At 43.6% G+C, this 14,569-nt stretch overlaps 1 protein-coding gene across 4 annotated transcripts in view; it reads right to left on the reverse strand.

Moving 5' to 3' along the window:
* The window catches only part of LOC148315584 (uncharacterized), a 29,731-nt gene extending 15,480 nt beyond the window's left edge, over positions 1–14,251 (reverse strand). For all 4 annotated transcript variants that reach the window (XM_088287459.1, XM_088287460.1, XM_088287461.1 and 1 more), the window contains exons 1-4: positions 14,160–14,251; positions 13,997–14,082; positions 10,670–10,770; positions 10,507–10,592 (exon numbers count right to left, since the gene is read on the reverse strand). In XM_088287459.1, coding sequence (XP_088143585.1) covers positions 10,507–10,592; positions 10,670–10,770; positions 13,997–14,003 — 194 coding nt within the window. In that variant the 5' untranslated portion in view covers positions 14,004–14,082; positions 14,160–14,251. The remainder of the gene's footprint in view (positions 1–10,506; positions 10,593–10,669; positions 10,771–13,996; positions 14,083–14,159) is intronic.
* Between the last annotated feature and the right edge of the window lie 318 nt (positions 14,252–14,569).

Consider the following 14,569-nt stretch of genomic DNA (forward strand, 5'->3'; position numbering starts at 1 on the left):
TCAAACATTACTTTCATCTTCTTAACGTTTTGTAGTGAATTTAACAGGTTTACCACTTTTTTCAAATACACCAATGGAAAACAGGTCTTAATTGAGGAAACATACAAAGAGCGTCTCACAAACACCTTATAATGAGCAATGTAATTTGATCACGTTTTTTGTCACTGCCTGGACGTTGGGTTCACTGGCCTGGTGGCAGTGGCTTGTAGACACTGTCACTGAGTGGGAACGGATCTCAAGGTGGGTCAAACTAACCCAAGCAGTGGATCGGTCCGTTTTTTAAATTTATTAATTTTTTTATTTTATGTATTTATTTATTATTTAATACAAGGGCTTCGGCTCACTACCAGTGGGCGGGACCAAAGAATTTGGGTTTCCTTTGAGCTAGGAGGCAGTCAAAGGCAGTCCAATCCCCGGCAACATAAAGCGCCTAGCTCTGGGGACATGGAATGTCATTTCTCTGGTAGGGAATGAACCCGAGCTGGTGTGTGACTAGACCAGTGGTTCTCAATTATTTCCTGTCATGCCCCCCCTACCAAGAAGAAAACAATTCGCACCCCCCCACCACAATTTTCTTTTACATTTCGTACTAATGTACATGTTCTTTGCATATTAATGTTAGATTGTCAATAAAATATCTTACCTTAACAAAGCTAAATTGATAAAAATAAAATATCATTTTGAGAACGACTATTGTGAGGATCTCGAAACTCAGTACTCTGTGGTGCTAATATTGATGAGATGATAAATATGTTGAAGCCACAGAACAAAAAGATTAGATATTGTTTGGAAATTAATGACGTACATAAAGGAATATCAGCCTTGATTGGAGTACATTACTGCATTTAAATTTTTAATAAAAATGAAACAATTATTGATGTTATGACCACTATGAAGAATTTAAAAAACAATATATAGGGATAATTATAGTTTTCATTTTGTTATGTGTAGTCTGTTCATGTTGCATTATTTTTATGACAAAGACGATGGTTAATCGTAGGTTTGTTGCCCAAATGTACCATTACAACCTGATTAATGTTGAGAATGACGAACTCAAACTGGACACTGAAACGTAAAAACACATGGACTTCTTGCCCCTGTCCTCACACGTGCACACACACACACACCATACACGAAGATCCGGGAGGTAAGGACGGCTGTCCTACAGGATGCGGATGGAAGAACAACTGCAGCGGAACAATGCCAGGGATGTCTGGAGGGGCCTGAAGACCATCTCAGGCCACGGACAAGCAGGTAAGACGCAGAAGGGGGGGGGGGGCTTCAGTGGGCAAATGAGTTGAACCTATTTTTCAATAGGTTTGATCAAATGTCTGACCCCGCTCAGGCTTCCCTGATGCAGCCCCCACCCACCCCTCCTGCCACTGCGAACAAGACCCTCTCTCCCCCTCTCTCGCCCCTCTCTCTCTCCACAGGCTCCAGTTCCCAGCCTCATCAGACAACCACCACTTCCTCCTGCTCAGCCTTGTTCCTCACAACATCTCAGGTGAAGAACCAGCTGAGGAAGATGAAGGCGAGGAAGGCGGCAGGCCCAGATGGGACCAGCTCCCAGCTCCTCAAATCCTGCGCAGACCAGCTGTGTGGAATCGTCCAGCACATGTTCAACCTGAGCTTGAAGCTGGGCAGAGTCCCCCAGCTGTGGAAAACATCCTGCCTGGTTCCGGTTCCAAAGACACCCCATCCGAAGGAGCTCAACAACTTCAGACCAGTGGCGCTGACGTCTCATCTGATGAAGACCCTGGAGAGACTGGTCCTCGTCCATCTGCGCCCCCTGGTCAGCTCCTCAATGGACCCACTCCAATTTGCATACCAGCCTGGCATCAATGTGGATGATGCCATCATCTACCTGCTCCACACTTCACTCTTCCACCTGGAGAAGGCGGGGGGCACGGTGAGGATCATGTTCTTTGATTTCTCAAGTGCTTTCAACACCATCCAGCCCGCCTTATTGGGAGACAAGCTGGAGCAGGCGGGAGTGGCCCACCACCTCATCACATGGATTCACAACTACCTCACAAACCGGCCACAGTACGTGAGAACACAGGACTGTGTGTCTGACGTGCTCCTCTGCAGCACGGGAGCGCCGCAGGGAACTGTGCTGGCTCCCTTCCTGTTCACCCTCTACACCTCGGACTACAAATACAATTCCACAACCTGTCACCTGCAGAAGTTCTCTGATGACTCTGCGATTGTCGGCCTCATCACTGACGATGACGATCGGGAGTACAGAGGGGTTACGCAGGGGTTCGTGGACTGGTGTCAGCAGAACCGCCTCCAAATCAACGCTGGGAAATCCAAAGAGCTGGTGGTGGATTTCCGCAAGCGTCGGCACTCTCCACCTGCACCAGTGAATATCCAGGGAACAGACGTTGAGAGGGTCTCAACTTACAAGTACCTGGGTGTTCATCTGAACAATAAACTGGACTGGAGCGACAACACAGACGCTCTCTATAGGAAGGGTCAGAGCAGACTCTTCCTACTCAGGCGGCTGAGGTCCTTTGGCGTTCGGGGAACACTCCTCAGGAACTTCTATGACTCGGTGGTTTCATCAGTCATCTTCTATGGAGTGGTCTCCTGGGCAGGAGGCATCTCGGGCCGAGACAAAAAGAGACTGGACAAACTGGTGAGGAGGGCCAGCTCTGTCCTGGGCTGCTCCCTGGACTCTGTGGACTCAGTGGGGGGCAGAAGGATGACGGCAAAACTGTCATCAATGCTGGACAAACCAGCCCACCCATTCAATGACACTCTGAGAACACTTTACAGCTCCTTCAGTGACAGACTTTTACACCCTCGCTGTACCAAAGAGAGATTTCGCCGCTCCTTCCTGCCAACTGCTGTCAGACTTTTTAACAAGAACATTGGGTCAGGCCTACAAACGGGAGGGCATTAGTGCAATTGTGCAGTCCTAGGATGCAATATTAACTACTACTGTACTTTCAGCCAAGGGTGTACTTAAATATTGACCAATGATGTATTTTGTTTACCATTACAGTATTCTTATTACAATACTTCTATCACTGTAGTATTTCTACCACTGCAGGATGTTCACTATTACAGTACTTTTATCATTGCAGTACTTTTATCATTGCAGTATTTTTCTATCATTGCGGTACTTTTACTATTACAGTACTTTTACCATTGCAGTACTTTTACCATTGCAGTACTTTCATCATTGCAGTATTTTTCTATCGTTGCAGTACTTTTACTATTACAGTACTTTTACCATTGCAGTATTTTCTATCATGCAGTACTTTTCTATCATTTCAGTACTCTTACCATTACAGTACTTTTATCATTGGAATATTTTTATGATTGCAGTATTTTCAATCATTCAGTAGTTTTTATCATTACAGCGTTTCCCCCTCCGTATAATGGACAAACATTAGGAGTGTTTCCTTACACTTAGATACGTTTATACTGTGTATATTTGCATGCTTTTTCTGAATGTCTGCTGCTAATGTTATACATTAACGGCTACATTACGCCGCCGACTCTGTGTGATCTATATCTTTGCTGCTGTAACACCTCAAATTTCCCCATTGTGGGACTAATAAAGGACATCTTATCTTATCTTATCTTATCTTATCTCTCCTACAACGAGGCAAGGGCCTCCACCAAGTCACCCCAGGGACAAGTTTTATTCCCTGATGGTCATCAAATTATGAGGATCTCATTCTACGCCGGAAGGGAGGAGGGGAATTTTTCCCTAATGTGAGGTTTTCGCTCCTCCACTGATGATCACACTGTTGTATGATTTCATTATGATGATCTGTCTTAAAGCCGTAAGGACATGATTTTTAAATCCACAACAGGGGGGAAATGTAAGATGGGCTGAGGATAGGTAATCAGTTTGTGTATTCATAATCATGTTTTTATACACTCATTAATGTTGAACACACACAGAGACACTTACTTGTTATTTTAACACACACACACACAGACACCGTATCCTGAAGATGTGTTTAGTTAAACTGACCTTGGGTTATGATTTTCTGCCTGCTGGAGTCCCTGGTGATTAGTTATTGATGCTTTAGTTAAACTGACCTTTATACCGTGAGTTATTGATGTTTTCTGTCTCTTGGTGATTAGTTGTTGATGCTTTTCTGTCTTCTGGTGATTAGTTATTGATGAGTTAGTTTCAATAAAAAGGCAGAACGGAGGGTGAGAGTCAGAGGGTGTGCGGGATTGAACTGGCAAGACGGCTGTTTCACCTCCTGGCTCCCTCTCCCATTCTGAATGGCACAAAACGAAAACTTTAGTAAGTTATTTCAGTCTAAAAAAGGCGTCAGGGCATTTTTAAACCGGACAGTAAGTCGCCACTGTCTTGGTTCCTTTTTGTGCCTTGACCCATACCGGAATTATTGAAAGGATGCAGTCCTATTTACAGGCCCCAGTGACACCCCAGGTTTCTGTTGTTTGTACGAGGGCGCTTAATAGGTACTGCTATTCACAATCGTCTTAGGCTGTTTCTTTGCAGAAGTTTATGGACAATGTGTAGTGCTGTAGGATGCAGTCTAGAGCATTCTTGACATTGAAGCTTTTGTTTCCAGCAACTGCTAATGCGACCGTGCATCAAACATGCAAAACACAGACCCTTGCTCCTCAAGAAGTCAATCTTATCCTTGTGATGCTTTCTCCTAAATTCCTTACCAATTGTGAGACTGTGTTGCTCTCCATTACAATTAGCACATGGTTTGGCAATAGCATCCACTGAAACAGGTTCTGCCTTTGGCGTGGTGGTTTTGTTGTTTTCCATCTTGGCGGGCACAATGACTGTTGTGAAGACTTTCTTTGATTTTGTTGTTTCTGTGTGTTGTGATTTTGTTTTCTGTTTTATAGAAATCTTTCGTGCTTGTCAACAAAATCCTTAAACTTCACTCTTCTATTTGTTCTTTCTTGGAGATTGCAGGCAAATTTTCTCCAAGATTCTATAAGTCTGTATGGAAGTTTGTTTGCCAATGCCTTTATATTAGCCATGTTGTCCAAGTCCTCCATGTAATTAACATCTGCCATTATGTTCGAACAGCCCATAAGGAATAATGTGAAAGACTGAAGTGCAACACCATCTTCAGACTTGATTGTTGGCCAATCCATGGCTTCCTTTAAATATGCTTCTGCTATCATGAAGTCATCACCATAAAACTCCTTCAAGATTTGTTTTGCTTTGGTATATCCTGTCAGAGGTTCCATATGGATGCAGCTCTTCACCAACTCATGTGGTTGTTCACTAGTATACTGCAGCTAAAATTGAAGATGATCACGGTTATCACTTGTACGGCCTTCAATCCCATGTTCAATGGCACCTATACAGGTTTTATAATGCAGAGGGTCGCCTGTAAAACGTAGGAATGGAAAGTTCGGGAAGAAGCGATGCTTTTTGACTCTTTGCTAAGTATTCTGCGACACTGGCTTGCTGTGAGATTGCGTGGCAAAGGCCATCAAGCACATGTCCCTGTTGTTCTCTACTTTCTGTCTGATGTGGAAATCTAGCCATTGGAATAGTCGAAGTGGGAGCATTTCAGGTCAACACTGCTTGTTGCTCTGATAGGCTGTGATGGTAATTGAATGTTTTTCCTTGTTTAAATTGTAACACACTCATCAGGAATGTGGATACCATCCTCCTGGGTATTTTCATATCTTCTCAAGACATCCAATTTAGCATCAGACTCAGGGAGTGCCGTTTGCATTGCATGCATTTCCTTCTTTGCTTTAATTGCAGCTTCTTCTTGCTCAAGTGCCAACCTTTGTTGTAAATCAGCAGCCTTTGCCTTTAAACATGCTCGTTCCATTTGAGCCTTTAATTTAATTGAAGACGTTGACAGAAGTGAGCTTCTGTCTGTTAGATTCTTTACTTCTACTTCTATGGGTGTAGTTAGTTGATGCAGATCTACTATCAGCAGGTGATATTTGTTTATTGCATCCTTCCTCTGCACGTTTCAAAACGTCCTTCTTCCATTGCTCACATTTCCATTAATTACATTTTTTGGATCAAACCAGTTATTTTGGTCATCGGCAAAATCCTCTTCAGTCTTTAAATTTTGCAGACCGGAATTGAGGTCCACAAATTCTTGCTCCATGCCGCTAAAGCAAACACGAACCTCAGTTTTTTACAGCGTCAACATTTGCATCATCCTCCATCAATTGTTCAATTTGACGTTGCATGGAGGTCAATTGAGCAAATTTGCAGCTGCGTGCCTGCATCCGTTTAGGCTTGTGATCTTCTACAGCTTTTCTCCGTCATTTTTAATGTCCGCTTTCCACTGTCTTGTTCCTCCATGTCAATCCACAATGAAGCAAACAAAAACGTCAAACTGACTGTAGCGTCTCAATTTGTAGGTCAGCCGAATGACGATCAAAGTTTTAAGCAGTTTACTCACGCACCTGTTACGTGCGCGTCCTTGTTAACTCGCGATGCTTGTCAAGTATGGACGCATGCTAACAGCTAGCAGCTCATTGTCCCGACTGGAAAGTTGCTCCTTAGCTGTGATGTGCCTAGGGTTACACTATCTATCATTAACAAACACAGCCAGCCCTCCTCTTTCCTCTTACCGCTTTCCAGTGTCCTGTCCGCAAGTAGTATTTGGAAGCCGTCAAATTCCACAACGGTGTCCGGCGTTAGCTCTGTTAGCCATGAATCCGTGAACATCAGCAAGCTAGCTCATTGGAAGTTCCTCTCGTGCCGCGTTAGCGCTGTTAGCTCGTCCATTTTCTTGGGAAGGTATCTAACATTTCCCATAAAAACGGACGGGAGGACGGGGTGGTCACGCCTCCTCTTTGCCTGGCGTTTCGCCCCCGCGCGACATCCCCCGTCTCTTCCTCCTCAACTCGTGGGGGATATCGGGTCTCGCTCCGGGAGTCGGCACGGGGTTAGCACGAAGTGCTAACAGCTGATCTCTTGTGTAAACGATTGATCCGTAGCTCCCAGTGACATCTCCGGACACGATCACGCAAAAAACAGCCCTCAGCAGCAATAAAACCACCGCAATTTGGATGTCCATTGCTGCGATGAGGTAAAATAAATAAAACTGGGTAAAGGGAAAAACACGCGAAAAAGGCTCAAATAGTGAGCCGTGCTGCTCTAGCAGGTAGCCACTCGCGTGGCGACGGAACCGGAAAAACAAATGTGGTCCCATCAAAATCTGATTGGATATTTAAAAATAAAAGCGTGAAAATTTGCTTATTTGTCTGTCGTCACCAATGATTAAAAAAATTAAAATCATTACAAAATCCTCAAGCTATCGTGATACCAGACGAGTTCTGCGGGACACCAGACCACCCCAGTTGTCCACAAAAAGTGGTCACTTCAAAATTTGATGTGGCATTTCAAAATAAAAAAATCACCTGAAATATGCACTGTGATCAACACTGATTTAAAAGAAAAATCTTTAAAAAATATCCTCAAACTATCGTGATACCAAACCAGGACTGGGGATACTAGACCACACCGGCTGTCCACCAAAAGTGGTCACATCAAAATGTGATGTGGCACTTCAAAATAAAAGTAGCCTGAAATTCGCTTATTTCACGGTCATCACCACTGAGTTAAAAAAAAACATAGCTCGAGCTTTCGTGATACCAGACCAGTTTTGTGGGACACGAGACTACCCCAGCTGTCCATAAAAAGTGGTCCCATTGAAATCTAATTTGTAATTTCAAACTAAAAGTTGCCTGAAATCTGCACATTTCACTGTCATCATGCCTGACTTTAAAATTTCATTAAAAAATATCCTCTAGCTATGGTAATACCAAACCAGGTTTGGAGGACACTAGACAACACAGCTTTCCACCAAAAGTAGTCCCATCAAAATGTAAGGAGGCATTTTAAAATAAAAGAGCTGGAGCTGTCGTAATACCAGACTAGTTTTGTTGGACACTCGACGACCCCAGCTGTTCATCAAAAGTGGTCCCATCAAAATCTGGTGTAATTTCACAATAAAAAAAAAAACACCTGAAATATGCACATTTCATTGTCATCAACACTGATTTTAAAATAATCATTTCAAAATACCCTCGAGCTATCGTGATATCAGACCCATTTTGGGGGACACTATGCTGATGATACGCAATTATACATGCCGTTGGATATAACGAATCCGTGTGATTGCTATAAATTAGAGGCATGCCTTGCCGAAATTAAACTATGAATGTCTTTCAATTTTTTGCGTCTTAACTCAGATAAAACCGAGATGCTGATCATTGGACCAGCGCGTCATCGGTACCTTTTTCAAAGACACCACTATGAGTATCGATAAATTGCCCAAAAGGATTCAACAAGATCAATGTCTAAAGTCATTTTTGGCCAATTTTCAATCAGATTCGTTAAAAGGGCACCGTGCAGTACGTCAAAATGTAAAAAATTATAATTTTTGTCACCACTGGGTGGTGCAAGGTGGTCGCTGCTCAGGCCCTAATAATAATAATAATAATAATAATAATAAAAGTAATAATATTTTCTACAAAAACAATAGGGACCTCGCAGCCGTCGCAGCTCGGGCCCTAATAACAATTTCTACAAAAACAATAGGGACCTCGCCGCGGTCGCTGCTCGGGCCCCAATAATAATTTCTACACAAAGTCCATTGTGGTGACCCGCCCCCTTTTAAGTAAATTCAAAATGGCCGACTTCCTGTAAAACCTAGCTCATTGCTCCAAGAGACTATTTTGTAGGTCTTGGTCTTATACATACAGTGAACCCTCGCTACTTCGCGGTTCACCTTTCGCGGGTTCAGTGCTTCGCGGGTCTAAAAAATATTCGGGGGCATTGTAGTTTCGCCGAGCAACACAACGGGGCGCTGGAGCGGTTAGACGGCCGGCGTGCGCCGAAGAAGAGCGTGGGCGAAGAGGAGAGTGGACGAAGAAGAGCACGTTCCCCCGGACACGATCGGTGGCGACGTTTCGCGCGGTTCGGACCGTACCAGAGCTCCGGCCAGCGTGCGTGGCAGTTAAGCCGTAGAGGAGCCCCTTCCCCGGGCACGGGCGGTTCCAAGCGGCCCCTAAGTTTAACCGAATGGAAGCTCCGGAGGAGGAGGGCATGCTCGCGTCACAGTAAGCCGAAGAGGAGCACCTTCCCCGGGCACGGGCGGTGCCAAGCGGCCCCTAAGTTTAACCGAATGGAAGCTCCGGGGGAGGAGGGCGGGCGTGTGTCACAGTTAAGCCAAATTGGAGCACCTCTTCTGCCCGGGCACGAGCGGAGCGCGAGGCTGTCAGTTATGAATGAATAAATGAATAAATAAATAAAGAATGCCACCTTTCATTTCACAGGGCACACCGGACGGCGTACCAGCAGGTAAAAGTCGGAGTAATTAAATAAATACAAAAAGAATGGCTGGGGAATAAAAAAATAATACGTTTTAATAATAATTTGGTTTTTTTGTTATAACATGAATTTCACTCTCTCTCTCCCCGTATATATATATATATATATATATATATATATATATATATATATATATATATATATATATATATATATATATTTATTATATATATTGTATATTTTTTTTAAGCATTTTTGAAGGTGCGCCGCTACTTCGCGGATTTTCAGTTTTCGCGGGTGGTCTCGGTCCCCATTAACCGCGATAACCGAGGGTTCACTGTACTCCATAAAATTTACAAAAAGCGAGGTGAAACACTCAACCAGAGCTGCTTTTTTTAACATTTCTCGAGGGCCATGGCGAGCCATTTCAAAAAAGCTGCACAACTAACGTATAAAATATTGATAAATTTGCTCGGCCTGATGTGTGTGTAAAGTTTTACGAGTTGTCGTTCATATTTAGAACCTCATAATCAGCTTTGTTTTATTGCCGAACAGTGCAATGCCACTCCCACAACTTTTCACGAAAAAGGACGAATTTCGTATTGTGACATCCTCATGGCCGAAACAGTCATCCGAGCATATATGAGGGCGACCTTGTTGAGTTGCACGGAGAAAAACATCCAAGAAAATAACTTGTATTAGCTTTTACCAGTTGGTGGCGCTACTACTACGATGTAAAATAAGTTGGTAGATGTCTTCAGGGCTGAAGTATCCTCAAATGTGTACAACTTCGAGAAGATAGGATCATCTGAGTCATGTTGCCGGAGCTTTTGTTGCCACAGAGTACAATCGGACTTTTCAGCACCTTAATAGCCACGCCTTTTGCCAAAACGTCACAAAATTCGGCAGAGAGTAAGATCATTGTCTTGAGTCTTTTCTGACTAATTTTCAGTCGGATTCGTCAAAAGGGCACCGTGCAGTACGTGAAAATTAAAATAAAAACAAATTTTTGATTCCACTTGGCGGCACTGTGTGTATAACAAAATAATAACATTACGATGTCTTCAGGTCGGGACGTTTTATTTACAGGTGAAGGTTTGGATTTTTAGGAGCATGTGCAGGGGAGTTATTAAGCATTCATTTATTTGTATTAGGTTCATTTTGTCTTCTTATTATTGATATTTGACTGATTCATTAAAAGCAGACAATTATGTTTTAGGTAAATTTTTTACCTGACATCTTTCGGCGAGTCTTTCGCCTTCTTCAGAGTGTCGCATGATGGTGTCTTGAGCTGATGTTCCATGAGGGTGTGACTTACCTGTCAAAAAAATGAAAAAAATCAGAGCAGTAAAAGAACAAGCACAACATGAACATTACAAATCAGCAATCACTGACCACTGCAAAAGGGAAAACTACATCATGGACCGGGAGAAGGGCAGGGTCATCCGCACAGAAGAGAACAAACAACAGCGCTGGATCAGAGAGGCCATTGAGATCTGCAAGCGAGGCATAAAAACCATGAACAGAGACAAGGGAGCCTTCATCCTCTACCACCTGGACCAGCATCTTGGCGGAGTGAACGGACAGCGGGGGCGTGACTTGCCTTCATTCTTGTGACAGGTAAGTCACGCCCTCATGGAACATCAGCTGATAAAGACGGGTCACAAGACAGCATCATGTGACACTCTGAAGAAGGCGAAAGACTTTCGTATTGTGACATGCTCAAGGCCTAAACACTCATCCGAGCAAATATAAGGTAGATTTTGTTCACCTGCCCGGAGAAAAACATCAACGAAAATAATTTGTATTTGTTTTAACCAGTTGGTGGCGCTACCAATGCGATCAAAAATAAGTTGGCAGCCGTCTTCAGGGCCTGAATATCCTCAAATGTGAAAAATTTCGAGAAGATGGATCATCTGAATCATTTTGCAGGAACTTTTGTTGCCACGGAGAATAATCAGACTCTGCGGCACCGTAATAGCCACGCCCTTCGAAGGAAAGTCACAAAAATAGGGATAGAGTAAGATCAATGTCTTGAGTCTTTTCTAGCCAATTTTCAATCAGATTCGTTAAAAGGGCACCGTGCAGTAAGTCAAAATGTAAAAAATGATATTGATTGGCGCAAGGTGTATAACTGAATATAAACATATAGATGTCTTCAGGTACAGACTTTTTATGTACATGTGAAGTTTTGGATTTTTAGCAGCATGTGCAGGAGAGTTATTAAGCATTTTGTCCATTGCGGCGAAGGAAATCTTAAGTGAAAACTTTGAAGCCCCGCCCCCGTCATATAGTATTTCGGAAACAAAAAATTTTAGCCCCAGTGTTTGTCCCAGGTCTTCAGATGCTACAGACAGAATTTTAAGGCAATCAGATGAAGCCTTTAGGATCAGGGTGCAAAAGAATGACCCCTGTAAACATGCAAAAAAGGGCAAAAGTCGGACTTTCAAAAATTCATAACTCACTTCCTGTTCATATTAGACGTTAAAATAACAAATTTTTCGCCATGCCCGATGAGACTGCCAAGTTTGGTGAGTTTTTGTGCATGTTTCGGGGGTCAAAAATGCGATCGAACAATCGGAAAAATAATAATAATAATAATTTCTACAAAAACAATAGGGACTTCGCAGCGGTCGCTGCTCAGGCCCTAATAATAATAATAATAAAAGTAATAATATTTTCTACAAAAACAATAGGGACCTCGCCGCGGTCGCTGCTCGGGCCCCAATAATAATTTCTACACAAAGTCCATTGTGGTGACCCGCCCCCTTTTAAGTAAATTCAAAATGGCCGACTTCCTGTAAAACCTAGCTCATTGCTCCAAGAGACTTTTTTGTAGGTCTTGGTCTTATACATACAGTGAACCCTCGCTACTTCGCGGTTCACCTTTCGCGGGTTCAGTGCTTCGCGGGTCTAAAAAATATTCGGGGGCATTGTAGTTTCGCCGAGCGGCACGACGGGGCGCTGGAGCGGTTAGACGGCCGGCGTGCGCCGAAGAAGAGCGTGGGCGAAGAGGAGAGTGGACGAAGAAGAGCACGTTCCCCCGGACACGATCGGTGGCGACGTTTCGCGCGGTTCGGACCGTACCAGAGCTCCGGCCGGCGTGCGTGGCAGTTAAGCCGTAGAGGAGCACCTTCCCCGGGCACGGGCGGTGCCAAGCGGCCCCTAAGTTTAACCGAATGGAAGCTCCGGAGGAGGAGGGCATGCTCGCGTCACAGTAAGCCGAAGAGGAGCACCTTCCCCGGGCACGGGCGGTTCCAAGCGGCCCCTAAGTTTAACCGAATGGAAGCTCCGCAGGAGGAGGGCATGCTCGCGTCACAGTAAGCCGAAGAGGAGCACCTTCCCCGGGCACGGGCGGTGCCAAGCGGCCCCTAAGTTTAACCGAATGGAAGCTCCGGGGGAGGAGGGCGGGCGTGTGTCACAGTTAAGCCAAATTGGAGCACCTCTTCTGCCCGGGCACGAGCGGAGCGCGAGGCTGTCAGTTATGAATGAATAAATGAATAAATAAATAAAGAATGCCACCTTTCATTTCACAGGGCACACCGGACGGCGTACCAGCAGGTAAAAGTCGGAGTAATTAAATAAATACAAAAAGAATGGCTGGGGAATAAAAAAATAATACGTTTTAATAATAATTTGGTTTTTTTGTTATAACATGAATTTCACTCTCTCTCTCCCCGTATATATATATATATATATATATATATATATATATATTTATTATATATATTGTATATTTTTTTAAGCATTTTTGAAGGTGCGCCGCTACTTCGCGGATTTTCAGTTTTCGCGGGTGGTCTCGGTCCCCGTTAACCGCGATAACCGAGGGTTCACTGTACTCCATAAAATTTACAAAAAGCGAGGTGAAACACTCAACCAGAGCTGCTTTTTTTAACATTTCTCGAGGGCCATGGCGAGCCATTTCAAAAAAGCTGCACAACTAACGTATAAAATATTGATAAATTTGCTCGGCCTGATGTGTGTGTAAAGTTTTACGAGTTGTCGTTCATATTTAGAACCTCATAATCAGCTTTGTTTTATTGACGAACAGTGCAATGCCACTCCCACAACTTTTCATGAAAAAGGACGAATTTCGTATTGTGACATCCTCATGGCCGAAACAGTCATCCGAGCATATATGAGGGCGACCTTGTTGAGTTGCACGGAGAAAAACATCCAAGAAAATAACTTGTATTAGCTTTTACCAGTTGGTGGCGCTACTACTACGATGTAAAATAAGTTGGTAGATGTCTTCAGGGCTGAAGTATCCTCAAATGTGTACAACTTCGAGAAGATAGGATCATCTGAGTCATGTTGCTTTTGTTGCCACAGAGTACAATCGGACTTTTCAGCACCTTAATAGCCACGCCTTTTGCCAAAACGTCACAAAATTCGGCAGAGAGTAAGATCATTGTCTTGAGTCTTTTCTGACTCATTTTCAGTCGGATTCGTCAAAAGGGCACCGTGCAGTACGTGAAAATTAAAATAAAAACAAATTTTTGATTCCACTTGGCGGCACTGTGTGTATAACAAAATAATAACATTAAGATGTCTTCAGGTCGGGACGTTTTATTTACAGGTGAAGGTTTGGATTTTTAGGAGCATGTGCAGGGGAGTTATTAAGCATTCATTTATTTGTATTAGGTTCATTTTGTCTTCTTATTATTGATATTTGACTGATTCATTAAAAGCAGACAATTATGTTTTAGGTTAATTTTTTACCTGACATGTTTCGGCGAGTCTTTCGCCTTCTTCAGAGTGTCGCATGATGGTGTCTTGAGCTGATGTTCCATGAGGGTGTGACTTACCTGTCAAAAAAATGAAAAAAATCAGAGCAGTAAAAGAACAAGCACAACATGAACATTACAAATCAGCAATCACTGACCACTGCAAAAGGGAAAACCACATCATGGACCTGGAGAAGGGCAGGGTCATCCGCACAGAAGAGAACAAACAACAGCGCTGGATCAGAGAGGCCATTGAGATCTGCAAGCGAGGCATAAAAACCATGAACAGAGACAAGGGAGCCTTCATCCTCTCTACCACCTGGACCAGCATCTTGGCGGAGTGAACGGACAGCGGGGGGCGTGACTTGCCTTCATTCTTGTGACAGGTAAGTCACGCCCTCATGGAACATCAGCTGATAAAGACGGGTCACAAGACAGCATCATGTGACACTCTGAAGAAGGCGAAAGACTTTCGTATTGTGACATGCTCAAGGCCTAAACACTCATCCGAGCAAATATAAGGTAGATTTTGTTCACTTGCCCGGAGAAAAACATCAACAAAAATAAT

The sequence above is a fragment of the Idiotropiscis lumnitzeri genome, unplaced genomic scaffold (assembly GCF_059441095.1).
Source record: "Idiotropiscis lumnitzeri isolate Australia: NSW breed Sydney's pygmy pipehorse unplaced genomic scaffold, RoL_Ilum_1.0 HiC_scaffold_90, whole genome shotgun sequence".
Classification (NCBI taxonomy): Eukaryota; Metazoa; Chordata; class Actinopteri; order Syngnathiformes; family Syngnathidae; genus Idiotropiscis; species Idiotropiscis lumnitzeri.